The 22,248-nt window shown below is 40.2% G+C and overlaps 1 protein-coding gene across 1 annotated transcript; it reads left to right on the top strand.

The window, feature by feature from the left end:
• Positions 1-273: 273 nt before the first annotated feature.
• entpd3 (ectonucleoside triphosphate diphosphohydrolase 3) lies at positions 274-21,403 on the top strand. The gene is made up of 10 exons (XM_067449806.1): positions 274-355; positions 11,074-11,196; positions 11,981-12,098; positions 12,739-12,898; positions 13,114-13,273; positions 13,584-13,811; positions 14,953-15,225; positions 15,629-15,739; positions 15,891-16,025; positions 20,415-21,403. Exons 1-10 carry the CDS (start codon positions 299-301, stop codon positions 20,604-20,606), a joined length of 1,557 nt encoding a protein of 518 aa, XP_067305907.1. The 5' UTR covers positions 274-298; the 3' UTR covers positions 20,607-21,403.
• Positions 21,404-22,248: the final 845 nt, after the last annotated feature.

Genomic DNA, 22,248 nt, shown 5'->3' with positions numbered 1-22,248 from the left:
GGCTTTTTGCTAACGACATCCATCTGAATAGGTGGAGTTTCCAATTACCTTTAATAGAAAGGACCTGCTGAGTGACAGCCAAACCCCTCCCATTATGTCTCTTCAGCACTTTTCTTTTGTTTATTAACGTCCTTCTGAATGGGTGGAGTTTTTAATGAAGGGTCCTGCTTATTGGCAGTGAAAGCCAAACCCCTCCCATCCAGTCTCTTCAGCACACTTTTTCACACACAAACATATACACACACTCTCACACATCCAAACACAGTTACACATTCACAGTCTTTCACGTCTGGACAGAATGATCAATAAGGAGTCCCAATCTTCTGACCACCTTACAGCAGCCTCGCGAAGAGGGGTAAGCAAAATACATTACTGTATCAATGTTTAGATTGTTACAAGCATGACTTTATTTTGCATTTGTTATTTGCTTTCTTATCAAATCATGTAGCATCAAATAATGGAACAAATGTGGGTTCAAATGCATTGATTTTATTATAAAATGTTATTGGTTTGTGTCTCTGCAATATACATAGCCATTAAAGAGCAATTAAATAATTAATACAGTAAATAATATATAATATTATAATGTTACAGTACAATGATATATAATAAATACATACTTTTAAAAGCATTTGTATGGTAAGCTATTTTGGATGTCATTCTTATCCAGCTTCTGTGCTGTTAGGCATAGACACTAAATGCATCAGTCAGAGTTTAAACCGCTAACCACTTTCTTTGATCAAATTACAAACTGAAACCATAATATGGGTTATGGTAAATGTCTCCAGGATGATTTGTGTGTATTCTGTTTGAGTTAGGTACAAAACTGGGTGTGCTTCAGATCATTTTTTACATGAGATCATAAATCAACAACTGATTGTGTGCCAGTGAAATTGACGTGTGTGTGAAAAGATTCCTAAATCTTACAACATGGCAAAAGTATATGTCTGAACTTGCACTTTGTTTTAGTTCAAGCAAATGGTGATAATTTTTAACGGTTAATAGGTTCAGAAAATAACCCCCTATCTATCAAAAACACTACAATTAAGTTGCCAGGTAAAGTAAAAAAAAAAAAAAATTGGCTGTTCATGCTTCTTGTGTTTGAAACATTATTCTTTGGAAGAAAAAAAAAAACATAATATATATATGAAGTAATGCAGGACAAATGAGTAGTACTACAGAAACATAAAGTCGGTAGACAGAGGAAGTCTTTGGGTGGAACCCAGCACAGCATCTTCTCATATTGGGAACAAGCAACCAAAATGCAATATCATTATTTAGGATTATTTGGCAGAATTGCTACTAAAATATTTTGTCAACAAATTACAATTATTAACTTTTTCAAATACAATAATGACATTTTTCAATAATTAAAAATAAACTAATTTTTGAGTTTGACAACAAACACCACAAAACACAGGTATATGGTCAGCATAGTTTAATTTTTCTTTATAATTAAGCATTTCTGAACATTGACTATCAGTCTTTATTCACATCTTTTTCAAAGTTTCTCAATAGAATTCATAAAAGTATAGAATAGAATATCATATTTCTAATAGAGGCTCATTGTAACGCAGTGTGACAACATGCCCCAGCTGCTCTGGGATTTAAACTGCGGCTCATGTCTTCTGCTGGTTAGATCAGTATTAAAAAATGATCTGATGAAAAAGTGATGAACTGTTAAACAACAGATTAAACAATAAGATTAAAATAATATCAGATTTGTCATATTTTAAATATGTAAACACAAAAGACAGAGATGAAAATTTTAATTAATTTTAATATTTTAGTTAAATAAATGGTCAGTGAAATTTGGATATAATAATATCAAATTATTATTATTATTATTATTATTATTATTATTATTATTATTATTATTATTATTATTATTTATTATTATTATTTTTTAATGAAAAAGGTTTCACTTTAAAATAATTGTCCAGGGGCCGTATTCACAAAACATTTGATCTTAGCACTAAGAGTTCTCTTAAATGGCAGGAAAAGTTCTTAGTTATGAGTTTTTTTCTTAAATCCTATTCACAAAGCTGCTGAGAGCAACTTTTATTAAGGAATAGAGAGAAGTCTTAAAGGGACAGTTCACCCAAAAATGAAAACGATTTACTCACCTTCAAGTCGTTCTAAACCTGTATGAGTTTCTTTGTTCGGCTGAACACAAAAGAAGATATTTTGAAGAATGTTTGTAACAGAAGCAACCATGGGGGGGGGGGGGGGTATGGTTGCTCTATCTGCTTTATTTATTTAGGTGAACTATCCCTTTGAGCTAAGAGTAAGGGCGGGGTTGACCCGTTGCTATGGATGATGTCATCACGCTTACTAACTATGACCACAGTGATTGGCTGATGCTCTCACTGGCTGTCAGTGATTTAATTATATAAATATTTAGTTGAACAAGGTTTCATGTTGGTATATTCAAATAAAATGTTTTACATAAGAATGTTGCCAAATTCAAATAAAGAATTAAAAATAAGAATGTTGCCATATTCAAATAAAATATTTAAAATAAGAATGTTGCCATATTCAAATAAAGATTTTGAAAAGTAAGCTAAGTGTCACTAATTAAACTAGAATTGTCAGACTGTAACATGTGCATCTCGAGAGATTGCAGAATATTATGTTTTATAAACAAAAATTGTAGTAAGTTCGATATAGTAAGGAAGGAAGAGGACACAGGGGTCGGCTGGACTGTTGATGCTTCTCTTTTATTATGGCATAGCAAAGTCAATAACACACTCAACGTGTGCCTTCAGTCAAACTCATGAACAATAATCACTTCCGGTTCACAGCACTTCCGGCTTCCGGGTTACACTCAGTCTCTTGTGTGTCGCACCAACAGTCCGACTCTCTCTCTCCTCGATCTCCGGTTCCACCGATGTTTTGTACCCTCTCCGCGCTCATTACTGGAACGAGAGACAGGTGTTATTAATCTGCTTCCAACCCACTCACTTACCGCTCGTCCCGCGGCTCTCTCTCCCGCTGCAGACCTCGCTGAACCACGCCCCCCTTGCCACATACCCCCACCGCCCGACTCAGGCCGGGGAGCCGTCCAGCCTGTAGCCCCCCCCCCCCCCCATTTCTGGAGAGGAAGTCGGCCACAGCCATCTGAGCACCCGGCCTGTGGACCACCTGGAACTTAAAAGGCTGAAGAGCTAGATACCAACGGGTGATCCGCGCGTTGGTATCCTTCATGCGGTGGAGCCATTGGAGAGGAGCGTGGTCCGAACAGAGGGTGAACTCCCGCCCCAGAAGGTAGTAGCGGAGGGTGAGAACGGCCCACCTGATGGCAAGGCACTCCTTTTCGATGGTGCTGTACTTAGCCTCTCTCTTTGAGAGCTTACGGCTAATGTACAGCACCGGCCGCTCTCCCCCCTCCACCTCCTGGGCCAGGACTGCGCCCAACCCCCTGTCCGACGCGTCAGTCTGCAATAGAAAAGGGAGAGAAAAGTCAGGGGAGTGTAAAAGCGGCCCGCCACATAGAGCAGCCTTAACTCGGGTGAAGGCCTGCTGGCACGGCTCCGTCCATTGGACCGTATCTGGTAGCCCCTTTTTAGTAAGGTATCCCGCCAGCCCCAAGAACGGCCTTACCTCCTTTTTGGTCTTGGGTCTCGGACAGGTTGCAATTGCGGCGGTCTTATCAATTTGGGGACGCACCTGTCCATGACCCAAGTGGAAGCCCAGATACCTTACCTCCACCCGCCCAATTGCACACTTCTTCGGATTGGCCGTGAGCCCCGCTCCCCTCAGCGACCTCAAGACCGCCCTAACATGCTGCATATGCTGCTGCCAATCGTGACTGTAAATCACGATATCGTCCAGATAGGCAGCAGCATATGCGGCATGGGGACGCAAAATCCTGTCCATGAGGCGCTGAAAGGTAGCGGGCGCCCCGAACAAACCGAAAGGAAGCGTGACGAATTGGTGCAATCCAAACGGCGTGGTGAAAGCTGTCTTTTCTTTGGACAATGGAGACAAGGGAATCTGCCAATAGCCCTTCGTTAAGTCCAATGTCGAATAAAATCGAGCCGTGCCCAGCCGATCAAGCAACTCGTCAACCCGCGGCATTGGATACGCGTCGAATTTCGACACTGCGTTCACCTTGCGGTAGTCCACACAGAACCTGACCGAGCCGTCGGTCTTAGGGACCAAAACGATCGGGCTCGCCCAGTCACTGTTGGACTCCTCTATTACTCCCATATCGAGCATTGCCCCTAATTCTTCCTGAACTACTTTTTTCTTGTGTTCAGGTAAGCGATACGGCCGGCTGCGAACTACCACGCCCGGCTCGGTCTCGATATGGTGCTGGATTAAGTTGGTACGTCCCGGTAGGGGCGAAAACACATCGGCGAATTCCGCCTGTAGTTTTGATAGATCAGTGAGTTGGGACGGTGAGAGGTGATCTCCCCCAGGGGCCAGCGCGACCGATTGTGCTTTGATGCTCGCCCCTGGCCCGAGATCATCCTCTCCCCCGATCACCGTCGCCAACAACACTGATTCCACCTCATTCCACTTCTTCAGGAGATTGAGGTGGTATATTTGATGTGCCCCGTTCCTATCGGACCGTATCACTTCATAATCGAGGTCTCCAACCTGTCGTGCGACCTCAAACGGCCCCTGCCACTTTGACATTAATTTAGAGCTCGATGTAGGGAGTAATACGAGCACTTTCTCTCCCGGTGTGAATTTGCGTAGTCTCGTACCCCTGTTATACGACCGGCTTTGGCGGTCCTGGGCTTGCAACAAATTCTCCCTAGATAGCCGCCCCAAAGTGTGGAGTTTTGTTCGCAAGTCCAGCACATATTGAATTTCATTCTTGGCCAAAGAAGGCCCCTCCTCCCAAGTTTCTCGTAGGACGTCCAGCACCCCCCGGGGCTGCCGTCCGTAGAGAAGCTCGAAGGGGGAAAACCCCGTGGAGGCTTGCGGGACCTCCCGCACAGCAAATAAGAGGGGTTCTAACCACCGATCCCAATTTTTGGCATCTTCCTGTACGAATTTACGGATCATGGATTTAAGGGTGCGATTAAATCGTTCGACCAAGCCGTCTGTTTGTGGGTGATAGACGCTTGTCCGAATGGATTTAATGCCCAATAATCCGTACAATTCGCTTAACGTGCGTGACATAAACGCCGTGCCTTGATCAGTGAGGATTTCTTTCGGAATCCCCACTCGGGAGATTAAACGAAACAGTGCGTCCGCAACACTCTTCGCATAGATGTTGCGGAGAGCCACTGCTTCCGGATATCGTGTTGCGTAGTCCACGATAACTAGCGCAAAACGATGTCCACGTGCGGATCGCTCTAATGGCCCGATGAGGTCCATCGCAATTCTCTCGAAGGGGACCTGCATTAATGGAAGGGGGCGCAATGGCGCTTTTGGGGCGGCCAGTGGATTCACCAACTGACATTCAGGACAAGACGCGCACCACCTGCGCACATTGTCATGAATGCCTGGCCAAAAAAATCGGGTCATTAAACGATTCAGCGTGGCCGCCTGTCCCAGGTGGCCCGCCATCGGGTTAGAGTGAGCCGCCTGGAAAAGCATTTCCCGGCGGCTCTTTGGTACTAACAACTGGGTTGTATCCACTTTTGTCTGAGCGTCTTGGGTCACTCGATACAACCTGTCCTTAATTATGGCAAAATAAGGATACGTGACGGGCAATGCGGGTTGGAGGGACTGACCGTCGATAGTGCGGACCTGCTGGAAAGCATGTTTTAGGGTCTCGTCTTGAGACTGCTCCAGAGGGAAGTCATCACGGTCCGAGAGAATCAGTCTCTCGACCCCGCTCGGTTCCTCTGAAGCGGTTCCCAAGGGCCCCGTATCAGTCTCGCCAACCTGCACACGCACCGCCCCGTTCCTAGCCTTGTTCTCCCAAGCGGCATCCGCGCATAACGACCCCAATAACGCCGGAAAGGCGGGCCAATTCGTCCCCAGAATTAGCGGATGCCGGAGGTGGGGACTAACCGCCACCTCAACACTATGATTTTCTCCCCTAAACTGTATCGTGACTGGGACAACCGGATATTCCACCACATCCCAGTGCACACACCGCACCTTAACCATGCGGTTTGTATCCAATGCCCCAGGCTGCATCAGGCTTTGATGGATCGAGGTTTGGTTACATCCTGAATCCACCAAGGCCTGATATGTACCCCCCTTGATACTCACAGGAATTTGGTACTCTCCTGCTTGATCAGGGGTGGTCCGCTGGAAGTCCGGGACCCGGATCATTGTCCCGATGTCCTCATCGGACATCGGTCCACAAAATGGTCCGGGTCGCCGCACCGCCAGCAGGCCAGCCCAGGCCTGCCCGCCGCCCCTGCGGCGGGGAGTGGGTTGGAAAATGAGCGCGGAGGGGGGGTGGAACCGGAACCGTTATTCCCGCCCGACCCCAGCAGCCCCGCCCCCCTGGAACTCCCGCACTGCCCTGGGCCCATTCCACCCCGGCCTCTGGGGGGAATGCGAGGGGGCCCTGGAGAGCGGGACCTAGGGAGAGGGACAGGGCGAGAAGGAGAGACAGAGGGGGGAGAGAGAGAGGGAGAGGTTAGTAGGGGCTCGCCGACCCCCGGGCACGCCACCAGATGGTCCTCCGCCAGGTTGATGGCCGTCGTCAGCGACGTGGGCCGGTGGCACTGGACCCACTCGGCGGTCTTCTTGGGTAGCCGAGCGATAAACTGCTCCAGTACCACCAGATTGACGATGTGGTCCACGTCGCTTCCACCGGCCAATAGCCATTTGCGGCACGCGTCCCGGAGCTGTTGGGCCATCGCGAAGGGTCGGCCGGCCTCACCCCACTCCAGCGAGCGGAACCGCTGACGATGCTGCTCGGGGGTCCGGCCGACCCGCTGGATGATGGCCCTCTTCAGGTCTTCATAATCCAGGAGGTTCGCCACCGGCAGTTGTTGGGCGGCCGCCTGGGCTTCTCCAGTGAGCAGTGGTATGAGGCGCACCGGCCACTGTGCCCGGGGCCACCCGCAGGCCTCCGCTGCCTTCTGAAAGAGGTCGATAAAGGCCTCGGGATCGTCCTGTGGCCCCATCTTGTGTAGGGGCACGTGGACCGGTGCGCTGGCGAGCCCGGCGGCTTCGGTGCGAACCTCCCGGTCTATCCAGCTCCGGAACCTCTCGCGGTCCTCTTGCTGGCCGCGGACAATGGCCTCGAAGCGGCGCTCCTGGTCTGCCCGCAGGTCCAGCATGGATTGGTGTTGCTCCTGATGGAGGGCCGCGAGAGAGGTGATGATGTCCACAAACGGCGTGGCGGAGGGCGTTGGCGTTGTCATGGCGGCGGCGCTGTCCTGCTTCCTTCCCGGGTTTTCGGCACCAGTGTAGTAAGTTCGATATAGTAAGGAAGGAAGAGGGCACAGGGGTCGGCTGGACTGTTGATGCTTCTCTTTTATTATGGTATAGCAAAGTCAATAACACACTCAACGTGTGCCTTCAGTCAAACTCATGAACAATAATCACTTCCGGTTCACAGCACTTCCGGCTTCCGGGTTAAACTCAGTCTCTTGTGTGTCGCACCAACAGTCCGACTCTCTCTCTCCTCGATCTCCGGTTCCACCGATGTTTTGTACCCTCTCCGCGCTCATTACTGGAATGAGAGACAGGTGTTATTAATCTGCTTCCAACCCACTCACTTACCGCTCGTCCCGCGGCTCTCTCTCCCACTGCAGACCTGGCTGAACCACGCCCCCCTTGCCACATATGTTTTATAAACAAAGTTTGTGAGGAGCACATTCAAACTGTCTATCAGTGCGAGAGGAGGTGTGTGTATATCCAACTCACCTAACGTCAGCTACCTCCACAGTTTTCTGCATCCCTCCGACACCCCGTCCCTCACTCTCGGTCGGCGATACGGGGCAGAACTCTGGGTCTGGGCTAAATTCCGAGCTCAGACCCCTTGATCGTTTCGAACAGCACGTCAAATATGCTTATATTGTTTTACTTTATTCAATCATTTGTAAGTGTGAACTCATAAAAACAACCATTTATCACTATTACCTCAACGTTGTACAGTGTCTTTGGGTGGATTGCAGACACAGACATTAGGATTGTTTGTGATTTAGTTTTAGTGACTTAGGAGTCCTCTTGACTGCTCCTAGCATTCCATGGATTAAGGAGCTAGTTTTAGCGCTAAAATGCTTTGTGAAATACTATCAGAGCAAAAATTTTGGAGTCCGAAAATTAGGACTGACATGCCCATTATTTGTAAGAGTTTCTCCTAAATTGGCAAGTCAGAAGCTACATTTAGCCTTAAAATGTTTTGTGAGTACAGCCCCAGATCATTAGTATTTCCTGCCAGCGCTATATAAACGTGACTTGACTTGACTAGATAATACTTTAGTAATTATGATGCATGTTATGACCACGTTTAGAGTAAAAAAAAACAATGAACTCACGTCTCAGACACGTTTTGTGTGTCTGTATGTACTGTAAAAAAAATCTGGGCCCGTATTTATCAATATTCTCAAAGTGTTATTTTAGTCTTAAGTGCTGAGAATTCATGACATTTACTCCTACTTTCAAACTTACGTATAAATGGAAGTTATCAAATTTCTTAAAGCTAAGAATCACTCTTACTCTCCCAGTTATTTAAGACAGCTCGAGAGGTCTCTCAAGTGGTTAGCAGTTGCCAGTAGGGACTTGTGATGGCGCTGAGGAGACAGAGGCGTGCGCAAATCTTTCAAGAGAGGGAGAATGTGTTCGAAATGTTTGACGACGTCAAAATTAAGTTAATCAAACGCTATCGTTTGGTCAGAGCAGGCATCATCTTTTTCAGCGCTGGTTAATGTTGGGTTTCATAATAATAATACCAACGCGGTAACACTTTATAATAACTACACACTTTGAAGCATTGGTTAAGCATTAGTAAATAGTTAATTCATCATTTATAAAGCATTAATAGACATTAATAGGTAGTTTATAAATACAGATATAAAGGCTTTGTTCTTGATTTATAAGCATATCTATAATGTGTTTAATAATTGTATTTTCCTACTTTATAAATTATCAATTTATCATTCCTAAATTAAGTATTACATTATTTACAGACCCGTTATTTGGGATTTATCAGTGGTTCATATGATCATTTAGAAAGTGTAAGTAAAGGGTTAATAAACTATTTAAATGTACATTTATACATCATATTATTTAGACATATATTAATAGTTACTCAGTGTGTTAATAAATATTTTATTAACATGTATTCCTACTGTAGTTCATGATTAATTTAGGTAGTTATAAAACATTTAATAGTTGTCAGTTAACTGTTTCTGTGAGCTCATCTAAAGTGAGACTATTTATGCCTCGTAAGGCTTTTACAACAGCTCAAAATGCAAAAATGGAGACTATAACTTAATATCACTACTAGCTCAATATCACATTTAAATTAAACCTCTTCAATGTCTCAAAAAATATTATTCCTGTAGACCACCAGAAACCATAACTGCAGTCAAATGAAACTAAGCCTCTGCAGTCTGATATAAAAATACATTTATGTAAAGTGTAAACATTGCTGAATAAAAATGTACTAGTGGATTACACTGGATTACAGGAGTGGCAAATACAACAAATACAATTATTATAATAAAATAATAAAATATTTTGCAGTGTCAAAACAGTACTGACTTTAAAACATTAGAGAACAGCAGCGCAGAAGAGAACTGAGCCGTTGTAAAAGCTTTACGAGGCATAAATAGTCTCACTTTAGATGAGCTCACAGAAATAGTTAACTGACAACTATTAAATGTTTTATAACTACCTAAATTAATCATGAACTACAGTAGGAATACATGTTAATAAAGCGTTTATTAACACACTGAGTAACTATCATATATGTCTAAATAATATGATGTATACATGTACATTTAAATAGTTTTTTAACCCTTTACTTACACTTTCTAAATGATCATATGAACCACTGACAACTTCTAAATAACTGCTCTGTAAATAATGTAATACTTAATTTAGAAATGATAAATTGATAATTTATAAAGTATGAAAATACAATTATTAAACACATTTTATGTATATAATTATAAATCAAGAATAAAATATTCATAGTTGTATTTATAAACTGCCTATTAATGTCTATTAATGCTTTATAAATTATGAACTAACTATTTACTAATGCTTTATTAATGCTTCATAGCGTAAGTTATTATAAAGTGTCACCAAAAACGCTGCTCGACTAATTCAGCAAGCAGTAGCGATCGCTTCTTCCTCCTGCAAGTTCGGTTTTCTTTTGAAATCTTTGGTGGCTGTTTATATATTTAAAAAAATCTAGAGGCTATATGTAGGCAGGTCAGTTAACAGCACACCAAATTGTAATTAAGATATGGATGAAGACATGTTTATCTTTCACTTCAAATGTGTATATTATAATGTATTCTATTGAAAACTCTTTATTGTCAAATATGTTGGATGTAAACTCCTCTTATGAACTTTATCTGAGAATTTAAATGAGAATATTCTTAAATTAGGACATCAATTCAGTGATTGGTTCATGCCTATGACATCATCCAAAATCTTGTTTGTGGCACAGCAAAGTGTCGTAAATCATCTCTAAGACTGACACTTAAGATTTAGTCCTACACTTTACTTAAAGTATGATTGGGATGCTTGATAACTAACTTTTAAGCGCAGCTTTAAGCCATTGTTTTTACTCTTAATTTAATTCTTAGCATTGTTCTTGTGAGTAATTTGAAGAGGTTTGATAAATACGGGCCAAGGTCTCCAATTAATTTTTTTCTAGTGACTGATCACACCTAAGATTTTCAGTTGGCCAAATCGAATTTCTGTGAATTGATGCAGTTAATTCAAAAATTAAATTTGTCCATCTAAAGAATGTAGATGTGATCAGTCACTAGAAAATTTTCAATTGGAGACCTGCATTTTCTTTTTTACAGTGTGGTGTCAGGCTGTATGGTGACAAAAGAAGGCTGTGGTTATGTGTCTTCAGCTCTGAGTTTAATGTTGTGAAGAGTATTAAGAGTGTTCAGTGTGATGGGAATCAAGCTTGGCAGTAAGTTGAGAGTTTAACTTGTTCATGTTTTTTGTCTGTAGGTAAGGATGGCAAAAGTGGCAGTAGCTTTAGCCGCCACGTTTATGCTGGCCAGCATAGCAGTCATCATTTCTATTGCAGTTGTACAAACTCATAAGAAGACTTATATATCCCGTGGACTCAAGGTAAAACTCTGAAATTTGACCATGCGTGATACAAACCATACTATTAAGGTCCTATTAAACAGACCTATAAATGGAGTGCCTTTCTGAGCGTGTAAAATTACAGGAGATACAAGCATAATTGGTGTTTACCAGTCACATGTGGGAATTAATGTGTTCAAGAATGACTTCATTCCTATTGTTTAGTCATAGTAATTTTCCTTCTAATTATATGGGAAAGAGTAGTGTTTGTGTTTTCCACTGTAATATTTCTATTATGTGTTGAAAAACAAACATCTCTCGTTCCACATATGTTATGACAGGATGGGCCACTATTCATTTACAGATGAATGGCAGGTAAAATGTGGTGAAAGAATATTATAGACATGGACTGTGGATTATGCTTTTTTTGTAATGCTTCGTTCAGTTTCCATGAAAACAATTACTGTTTTTGTAACAGAACGGAAACCCATTTTCCTAAACACAAAACGACTTGCAATGGATAATCACCATTCATGTTATTTAATTCCAATGCTGCATCCTTAATCTTGAGATCCATGATCCTTTTGATGACTCATAAAGACAGTCTTTGAAAAATTTCCCAATGAAAAAAAGAGGCTTTTGTTTAGTTTCCTAGAGCTTGAGGCAATTAGACATGTCTGTTCTTGAGCGCTTCACTCAGTTATGATTTATACCATGGCAAATCTATTCATCAAAAGAGCAAAAGAATATGCTCTTTGTAGGATCTTTTGAATTTGGTTACAGTTATAATGTCCTTCTTCACTTCTGTTGCTCTCTCTTTCTCTAGTATGGTATTGTTTTGGATGCAGGCTCGTCCAGGACTACCGTTTATCTCTACGAGTGGCCTGCCGAGAAAGAAAACAACACTGGGGTTGTGAGCCAGACAACAAAGTGTCAGGTTGAAGGTACAAATCAATTGACACAACACTTTGGCTGGTTTACATAAAGAGATGAAGGCACATTTTAATTACCAGAATTGTAATACAAAATGTCTACAACCCTGTTATCATATGACTTTCCTCCTATTACAACAATGCAAGTTTTTTGCAAATGCAAACATTAAATTGATTGATTGACTGTCTGTCTGATTGATCGACTGTCTGATTGATCGACTGTCTGTCTGATTGATTGATTGATTGATTGATTGATTGATTGATTGATTGATTGATCAATCGGTTGATTGATTGATTGATCAATCGGTTGATTGATTGATTGATTGACTGTCTGTCTGTCTGATTGATCGACTGTCTGTCTTATTGATTGATTGATTGATTGATTGATTAATTGATCAATCGGTTGATTGATTGATTGGTTGATCAATCGGTTGGTTGATTGATTGATCAATCGTTTGATTGTTTGATTGATTGTTTGATTGATCGTTTGATTGATTGATTGATTGATTGATTGATTGGTTGGTTGGTTGGTTGATTGATTGATTGATTGATTGATTGATTGATTGATTGATTGATTGATTGATTGATTGATTGATTGATTGATTGATTGATTGATAACAGAACTTTATATAATGTAATTTGTCTTTTCAAGGCCCTGGAATTTCAGATCTCGGCTTAGACAAGGAACAGGACAAGGAGACATGGAAAAGTTTAAAAAAATGCATGACAGAGATAACCAAGCCAATTCCCTCCCATCAGCATAAATCCACCCCAGTCTTTCTTGGCGCAACAGCAGGGATGAGGCTCCTACAGTAAGGATGGTTTTCCATTCCTCTTTTGATCATATTTTTATGCTTCCCAATATATGTATGTATCCGTACAGACATTTGCTGTGATGCTGAGGCCTCAAGGTAGCATACAGGACAATAGAAATGAATATATAATATAATATATGTATATATTGCCACAGAGTTAACGTGACACTGATGGCATGTGTGCTGCATCTTTGCAAATTTTGTTTACACAGTATGAAAAATGAAGACACATCCAACGCTATCCTGAAAGACATAAGGGACTACCTTAGCTCTCTTCCTTTCAATTTCCAAAATGCTTCCATCATCTCTGGACAGGAAGAAGGTCTTTATGGTTGGATCACTGTCAACTACCTGATGGGGAACTTCCTGGAGGTCAGTTCATGGGCGGCTTTACTGAAGCTTTTTATTTCAGTGCTTGAAGCTATGTGATTATCTCAGAATTATCTCAGGGGACAGTCTTATTTTTAATGTATGATTTCAAACAACAATGTTTAACCCTTTCAATACAAGATTGATTTGAGTTTAGACTCGTATTAGCCCAGTTATGCTTCATTTAGAATGGAGTCCTGATGTTTTCAAGGCATTGCAGTCATCCCATGACACTAATATTGAATCTAAAGCAGAAGTGGACAACAGAGTTTAATCAAACTTTTAAAAATTTAAACTTTAGTCTGTTTTATAGAAAAATCTTTGGAATGCCTGGGTACATCCTCATGGAGCTAAGACAGTTGGTTCATTGGATTTGGGCGGAGCCTCCACACAAATTGCCTTTGCTACTTCAGATGATGCCAAAGGAGAAGATGTCATAAAGGTTTCGCTCTATGGCTATGATTATAATATCTACACACACAGTTTCCTCTGCTATGGGAAAAATGAAGCTGAGAAAAGAGTTTTGGCCAAACTTTCAAAGGTACAGTATATTAATTTCAGTGGAATACATTTCTGAATGTTCCAATTTCTAAATGCTATAAATGTTCTTACCAAAATGTGTTTTTATTTAGGACACAGTAAGTAAAACATTTTAGATCATATTGTACTTTTAGATTAAGTATTACTTTGTCTCGTCTTGCTTTGCCACCATTAGTAATTATATACAAAGACATTGATCACAAAAAAAAAAAAAACATTTCTTAGAAAATCCATTATTGCTGATGCTAAGCGATGCCATTAAATCCATAGCTAATGCGTAGAATTTCCCCAAACAAGCCACATCAATGCTTCAGTCATTCAATAGAGGGATGAATTACGTTACGCTTTCCTTTCTTCTTAGGTGAAATATTCCATGAGATTTTATATTAATTGGTTACTGGACTTGTCTTACTTTTTTATAGATGCATTACCATACAATTATCCTAGCATTAAAATAACTAGTTTTTCTAACAAATGCAAATAGCGTTAAAAGCTACATTCACTGTTTAATAGCTAAATTTTCTTTACACTAAGCGTAAATTGTAGTCAGATGTTATTTGCATTAAATAGTGTTAGATGACTTTAGAGAACGATTCTATTTGCACTTCAGTGTATCAAAAACAGTATTTACTAATAGCAACATATTCAGTGAATATAATATTATGTTGTAATCTTAAACGGATGCTGCCTTACAGGACACTACCAATAAAGCCCTCCCATAAACCAAGCCCTAACCCAAAAACAATATTGAACCTTCTGATCAGTAAAGGTCCAAGAAAGGGGTTTTGAGTGTTTTTTTACAATATGATTACTAAATTGTTACTCAATCAAACAATAATTTAGCAATTTGTGATTTTTTTATTGGCAAGTAGCTGCACATTTTGGATTCTTTCTGGAGCATGGTGTGCACAAGTAAAGAATATTGTATTCGATTGTTAATTCGAATATTTCATAATGTTAACACAATATGTGCTGTTTAATCATTCAACTCTGTTATTGCAAGAAGAAGTAATCAAACAAACTATTGTTTTATATAGGTTAATCGGTTTATATATGCAATACTATTTTTATTTCATCTGAATTGTCTAAAACTCTGCAACATGCATTATAGTAATCACTATCTGAATTGTTTTCCTTCTCAGGAATCCACCAACTGGGCTATAGTGAAGCACCCCTGCTATCCTTCTGGCTATAATATCTCCATGCTTGCAGAGGAGGTTTTTGGAAGTGAATGCACAAATAATGACATTCCTTCGATGTACAGCCCAAAGCGATATATTACTTTCGTTGGACAGAGTAACCCTGAACAGTGCAAAGACTTGGTCAGGAGTATCTTTGACCTGAAGTCCTGCCAGGGAGCTGAAAACTGCTCCTTTGATGGAGTTTATCAACCAACACTCAGTGGAGACTTCATGGTAAGTGTTTCTCTTTAGACTAAAAACTATGAGTTTCCCCAAACATTTTAATGCTGTCATTATTTACTCCACTTGATGTTATTCCAAACCTCATTGCGGTGCATTATGTGTTTAAATGAGTGCACTTAATAACATCCACTATGGTTTCGGACACAATAATAGGAATGCCAGTCGCCTCAAACAGTCTTCTTGAAGACCCTGATTAGATGTGTAGGTTAATTAGGACTGGAGCAAGACTTTGACAACCCTGGAGCAGATGAACATCGATAACATCAAATGTCATTGTTTCTTGCATGTTATTGTGACCAAATGGTATGACATCGAAACTATGCTGTGTTGCATACATTTTTTGTAAACTATACTTTCATCTGGGTCTATTAAAGCACTTATTTTTCTGTGCTAGGCCTATGCAGGGTTCTACTGGACTGCTTTGGCTCTTAAAGTAAATGGTTCCAAAAGTATGGAGTTATTCAACATGAACATGAATCTGTTCTGCTCAAAGGACTGGAAAAGTGTGAGTACTTGCCAACTGCATAATCATGAATAGAAGGGAAATACAGCTTGGAAGGAATGAGTGTTGTGATTCTTTGTTATGGTAACATTTATAATTGATGTGTATAATCAATGAACTTACCTTTTAACCCCCCCCCCATCCCCTTCTTTAGCTCAAGCAAAACTCCAAGATCAAAGACATCCATTTGAAGTCCTACTGCTACTCTGCAAATTATGTGCATACCATTCTTGCAGATGGTTACAAGTTTAACACAGACAACTGGAAAAATCTCAATTTTCAAAAGGAGGTACATTCCATTTCATGTTAATCATATGATAGGTTACAGTTTTATTGTAAGGCATAATTTCAAACAGAATTCAGAGAAAGGTTCAAAGGTTATTTTTTTCTTTTTTTTCTTGTCTTTTCCCCCCCACTTCTGACACATTAAAGCCCCTTTCACACTGCGATTCCGGCAAATACACGGATAATGCGACCCAGCATTTGTTCCCGGGCCGCTAGATTTGGTCCATTCACACAGCCAGCGAAATACCGTAATATGTGCGTTTTCACACACAACGCTTAACGGTCCTGGATCGAGTTGACACGTGACATCCGGATGTGACGTATAATGGCGAGCGATCTCAGCTTCAGATAGTAAGGAGCTCCGTGGTCTCGACTTGTGTCCAGTTTGCACACATTTCTGCTTGTTTGATTTTAGTTTCTTTTGTATACGAACACTCTCTGCATTTAAAACATCGACTAGCTCTTCTGGCACTGCATGGTTGTATTATTGAAAAAACAAGCTCTAGGAGTCGCACGATAACTACATACACGTTGCGGCATTAGTTTTGGCTTCTGTTCACACAGCGCTCGTCCCGGGTCTAATCCCGCAATGTTACTAGGTCCCCGACCCGGGTTCAATTCGGTAATCAATTCCGGGACGTGGTTGCTTTCACACAGAAGGCGACCCGGCAATGTTCCGGGAATATTGCGGGTCCGACGTGCAGTGTGAAAGGGGCTTAATACTGCTTCGTGAAAAGTGCCAGTGGACTGTACAATAGACCCCTATTAAAGAAATATTCCAGTTTCACTACAAGTTGAGTTCAGTCGACAGCATTTGTAGCATGATGTTTTTTTTGAAAGCAAGGCAAAAATCTGGTTTACAGTGAGGCATTTACAATTGAGGTGAATGTGGCAACACTGGTCAGACATAACATTATGACCGCTGACAGGTGGTAACATAAATCTGATAATCTCTTCATCATGGCACCTTTTAATGTGTGGGATATATCAGGCAGCAAGTTAATAAGTTGTCCTCAAAATTGATGTGTTAGAAGCAGAAGTCTGTAGTGGTCAGTATAAAAAGTGGCCCAAGGAAGGAACAGTGGTGAACTGGCTACAGGGTCATGCACGGCCAAGGCTCATTGATGCAAGTGGGCAGTGAAGCCTGGCCTGTGTGGTCCGAACAAACAGTTGAGCTACTGTATCTCAAATTGCTCAAGAAGTTAATGCTGGTTCTGATAGAAAGGTGTCAGAATACACAGTGCAGTGTTGCGTATGGAGCTGCTTAGCCGCAGACCAATCGAAAGTGCCAACAGTGGGCATGTGAGCATCAGAACTGGACCATGGAACAATGGAAGAAAGCGGCCTGGTCTGATGAATCATGTTTTCTTTTACATTACGTGGAGGGCCAGGTATGTTGCTTACCTGGGGAACACATGGCACCAGGATGCACTATGGCTACATTAACACTTCCGGTCTAGATGCACAATTCCGATTTGTTGACTATAGATTTATTAAATTTAAAAAAATTGTTTTTTTCAATCATCATTGCTTACATCATCATTTAAAATCCAACCGCATCCAATATTTGCATTTACACTCTGGGCTGGGAGTCCATCCGGCCCACATGTTCACCCATTAATGTTTTTGCTGGGGTGAGGGACCTTAATATTGCACTTTAGTCACACAGAAATGCAATTTTTGGGTTTAACTACCCCTTTAAAAACAATAATATTTTTCAAGAGTACACCTTGATCCTAATTTATGTAAGACACTGATATCTATCTTTCATGATGTTCTCATAGAAATAACATTTAATCAAATGCCATTAGATCTATTAAAAAGTTAATAAAACATTTAAAGAGAAAAAAGTTTTGTCCTTAATTCATGGGATCCAGGCTTTAAAGCTGTTTTGTTTAATTATCCTTTAATTACCCAAATGACATTTTACCTGAGTTTAACAGCTAGTTTCATTTAACTGTATGGTAGTCGCAAGTAAAACCATGCTCCTGTTGGACTCTGCATCAGTTTCCTCAAGTCTGCGTGTTTGTTGAATGAGGAGAGCAGAAACAAAATATAGCTTAACTGTTTTAATGTTTAAGTAAGTCAGATTTAAAAAAGTATATAGAGCCCTGGGTCACAGCTGTCCCTGATTATACAATCCTATGCGAGGCTTGCAGTGCGGGCAGTCCGCGACAACTTCGCCTTTCCCTCGACCCAATATATATATACACAACAGAATATGCAAGCTGTCTTTTCTTGGGACTCAGATGATTTCCTGGTCTCATGGGAGTCAGACAACTCGATGGTGTTGTGCTTCATTATCAACCATTACCCTCCAATTCCCGGACAAAAGACTAAATCTTTAACAGACAAAGATGCTCTAAGAGCATAGCAAAAATTAATAACAAACACTTTCTCATATGGATCTGTTATGCCTGCCAACACCAATGGCCAACAGAAAGTACACATAGTCTTAATGCATAAATCGTCTCATAAACTAACATTATCTTCAATGAACTATTGTTAATAATTAATATCTAAAAGCATGCTAGCAATAAATCACAAAATATTTTACAAATATTTTTATCTCATTACTCCTCATTACCATGGTTATATGCTTTCTAAAAAAAAAAAATAATAATAATAATAATAATAATAATAATAATAATAATAAACTATTGAATTTGTAATAATAAAAAAGTTGAAAAGAATTTAGAAAAAAATTTAAAATACGAAAACAGCCTCTATAAAAGTGATTTATATTTAGTAATATTTAATGTAAGTAATAATAGCAACATTTTTAATTAATACATTTCTGCCGAACCCCATATTTTTTCACTAATATGGGGTAGATGCAAGGTAAACTGTGGTTGTGATAAAGTGACAAGTTTGAAGTTGTGTGTATCGCCTTTTTCCAAGTTTTCAGCTAGATTCACCACAGAACCTGTAATGTTGCCGTATCACACAATTGTTTAAACTTAAACACGATTGTATCTGCGGATATTCACCTTTTGCAGTTTCCCATCTGCTCAAATAAAATATAAATAAATAGAATAAAAACAGCGCCTACTATGGGCACCGTCTATGAATATGGAGGAGGGGAGGTCACTCTCCTTTGGCCTGTCAATTCAGAAGACAATGGTGCCACTGTTGTTGCATGATGGGCCAGTCTGTGGCAAAAAATATATAAATAACCTTTATTTATTAACCTGTTTACACAATACACTGGCGAAACAGCCCAAGATGTTCGGAGCCGGAAAATAACGTAAAATGGCACGATATGCAATAGATGCAGACGAAATGATACTTCAATATTTTGCTTTCCACACTATCTATAAAGGTCAGCAAACATTGTTCTCATCTTCCATTGCGTCATTAGTGTCATGTGATTGCAGTTCATGTCCACTTTAGTGGTCATTCGCCGTCATTCGCCTCCATCCCTTTTCAATGACGTACAACTCGCATTTGCTGGAAAATATCTGATTTGACCAGGTTACAAGGCAGACGCAAATGCATGTTTTCGAATTACATCAGATTCATTACCACATATGAGTGAGGCCATAATCCGTTCTAAGATTTTTGCTTACACGTCATATCCGATCTGTGCCACATGAGAGGGGAAAAATCGTAATTGGGTCATTTGAACCATGCAGTGGAAATGAGGCCTATGGGAAGAAGGCTATCTGGTGAAGGAGTGTGATGGTTTGGGGAATGTTCTGCTGGAAAACCTTGTGTCCTGGCATCCATGTGGATGTTGCTTTGACACATGCCACCTACTTAAGCATTGTTGCAGACCATGTGTACACCCTTTCATGGAAACAGTATTCCCTGGTGGCCATGGCCCGTTTCAGCAAGATAATGTGCCCTGCCACAAATCAAAAATGGTTCAGGAATGTGGGTCTAGTGGAGTCCATGCATCGATGGGTCAGGGCTGTATTGGCAGCAAAAGCGGGTTGGTCCACAATATTAGGCCATAATGTCATAATGTTATGCCTGGTTAGTGTATATACCATGATAATATTGCTTATAAAACTCTGAAACCACTGTAAAATTATTTGAAATTTATACGCAAGTATAACACCGAATGTACATGGTTTTTATAAAAATGTTAAGCTTTATATTTATTCTTCTAAATTCTCCAAAACGTTTCCCATTTACATCTATTTTAAGTGGTTCACCATTAACTTCATATTTGATGTGACAATCATTGACTTTAACCTGAACTCAAAATATTAATTTAAAAACCATTGCTGCTTTCTAAGGATCATACACCTCAAGTCTCAATGCATGATTGTAAATGTCAAATATTTGCCAATTAATATTCTCTCTCCCCCACCCAGCAAATCAGATCTGTCTATCCAATATGCTGCAGTGATCTGGACCTCTTCATTTGTCTCTTTGTGTTTCGTAGGTAAATCAGACCAGTATAGCTTGGTCTCTTGGCTACATGCTTGCACTTTCCAACATGATCCCAGCAGAAGGGAAACTCATCAAGCTACCCATAGACAACGTTCTTTTCACTGGACTCCTCCTCCTGTTCTCTTCTCTGACTATAATCACCCTCACGTACCTTGTCATTGCTCTGGTACGCTTCTGTTATTGAGGTTTTTGTACTGAGTTTCCATCTATACTGTACTGAGTTCTCATGTGTAGAACTAGTTTCCCACTTAGGGAGGTTTTGGAAACCAGGAGAGACACTGATGTGTCAATGCAGATGTACCTGCTAGCGAAGGATTTTTAATTTTGGAATCTGAAGGTCTTAAATGTCTAAGGTTAAAAAAAAAAAAAGACATCTGATGTGAACTCCAAATGTGTTAAAAGCCTGAGTTAAGTGTCATTCTATCCAAAAAGGGGTATTTCTAGTCCAGGAATACAGTGGCAAGCTCTTGTTCTGCGGATTTGAATGAAGACGCCAAAGACAAAGTAAAGGTTTTAGCTTATATATAGTAATACGTATCTACAGTCATGACAATGTTTTGATTGTGCATTGCATCTAATGTTTGTGTCATCCCTAGCATCATGTCTTATGTATCGCTCACATATATTTCTGCATGTGCTGTTCAGCACATACTGTCTTTGGATGAAATGTCATAGTATCTAAATAAATGTTGTGGTTGTTAATAACAGTACAGTGAAGACTATTGATTACATTGTTTAGAAAATGAGGTATTTTAACAGATGATCTGGGCATTATATAAAGTAATGATGTTAATGCTATTACAGATATTAAAAAGATTCAAAAAATATGCAAGGGAGACTGGTTATAAGTTAATTAAGGTAATTTGTGTCTGTTAAATGTCATGTGTGTGTTCTATCTGTTAACAAACAAGACATTAATTAGAGCAATCATAAAATGTTTAATATAAAAAAATTTTCTCAAGATTTTCTGCATGAAATATTGTAAATATAGACCACATGGCCCTAAAAATAAATGTCCTTGTGTGACTTCAACTGGAGTGTTTTTCGAAACAGCATCTTCTGAAGCCCTCCTGTCTTCCATGTTTAAAGTCTAGAAACTATCAATTCAATTTGTACACTGAATTTATTAAAACATATTGTTCCAAAGCATTTCTACAAAGAAGAGTGCCTTGCACGTTAAATACTTTTTTTTAAACAAATGTATAGTGCATACATACTGTATGGGTTATAGGTGCCTGTAAAGTTAATCTGACCGAATATAATTTAACATAATATTTTTAGGATAAAAGCATCCCTTAATGTTTTTTTTTTTGTCCAATTTTGTTTTATTATTGATTTAAATATTACGCAATTACTGAAAAATCTGTGTGAGCAGTCTGCACCAATGATATTTTCACTGAAATACTATTATTTGGAACCAGTTTGGAACTACTGAGGTCCCAAAAATATGGAATATGTGGGGCTGTGCACAAACCACCTCTGCCCTGTACTCTTAATGCACAAGGCTAGTTCTGAGTCCGGGTTAAGATGCACATATTGACTAACTGTGATCAAGTCACGGGGCAGGCCCTCGACCAGGCGTTGTTCACGCCAGTGGTCCAGAAAAGCCCCCAACTTGCCGTGCTGAGGTGTGACTGGTCATCAAAGTGCACTTTCTTATTGTTCCCAGGGCCGCGTTATCCTAATGGGCAACATGGGCTGCAGCCCAGGGCCCCGAACACATATATATAATATATATAATAATATATATAATAAATATATATAATAATAACACTAGGCCTACTACTAATATATATATATATATATATATATATATATATATATAT

Source organism: Pseudorasbora parva, chromosome 7 (assembly GCF_024679245.1).
Source record: "Pseudorasbora parva isolate DD20220531a chromosome 7, ASM2467924v1, whole genome shotgun sequence".
NCBI classification, from domain to species: domain Eukaryota; kingdom Metazoa; phylum Chordata; class Actinopteri; order Cypriniformes; family Gobionidae; genus Pseudorasbora; species Pseudorasbora parva.
This window is presented reverse-complemented; position numbering and strand designations above follow the sequence as displayed.

Coding starts and splice junctions, on each gene's coding strand:
- entpd3 (XM_067449806.1), top strand. CDS start 299: ATGATCAATAAGGAGTCCCAATCTTCTGACCACCTTACAGCAGCCTCG. Junction 12,099..12,738: donor AACAAAGTGTCAGGTTGAAG/GTACAAATCAAT, acceptor TGTCTTTTCAAG/GCCCTGGAATTTCAGATCTC. Junction 12,899..13,113: donor GCAGGGATGAGGCTCCTACA/GTAAGGATGGTT, acceptor TTGTTTACACAG/TATGAAAAATGAAGACACAT.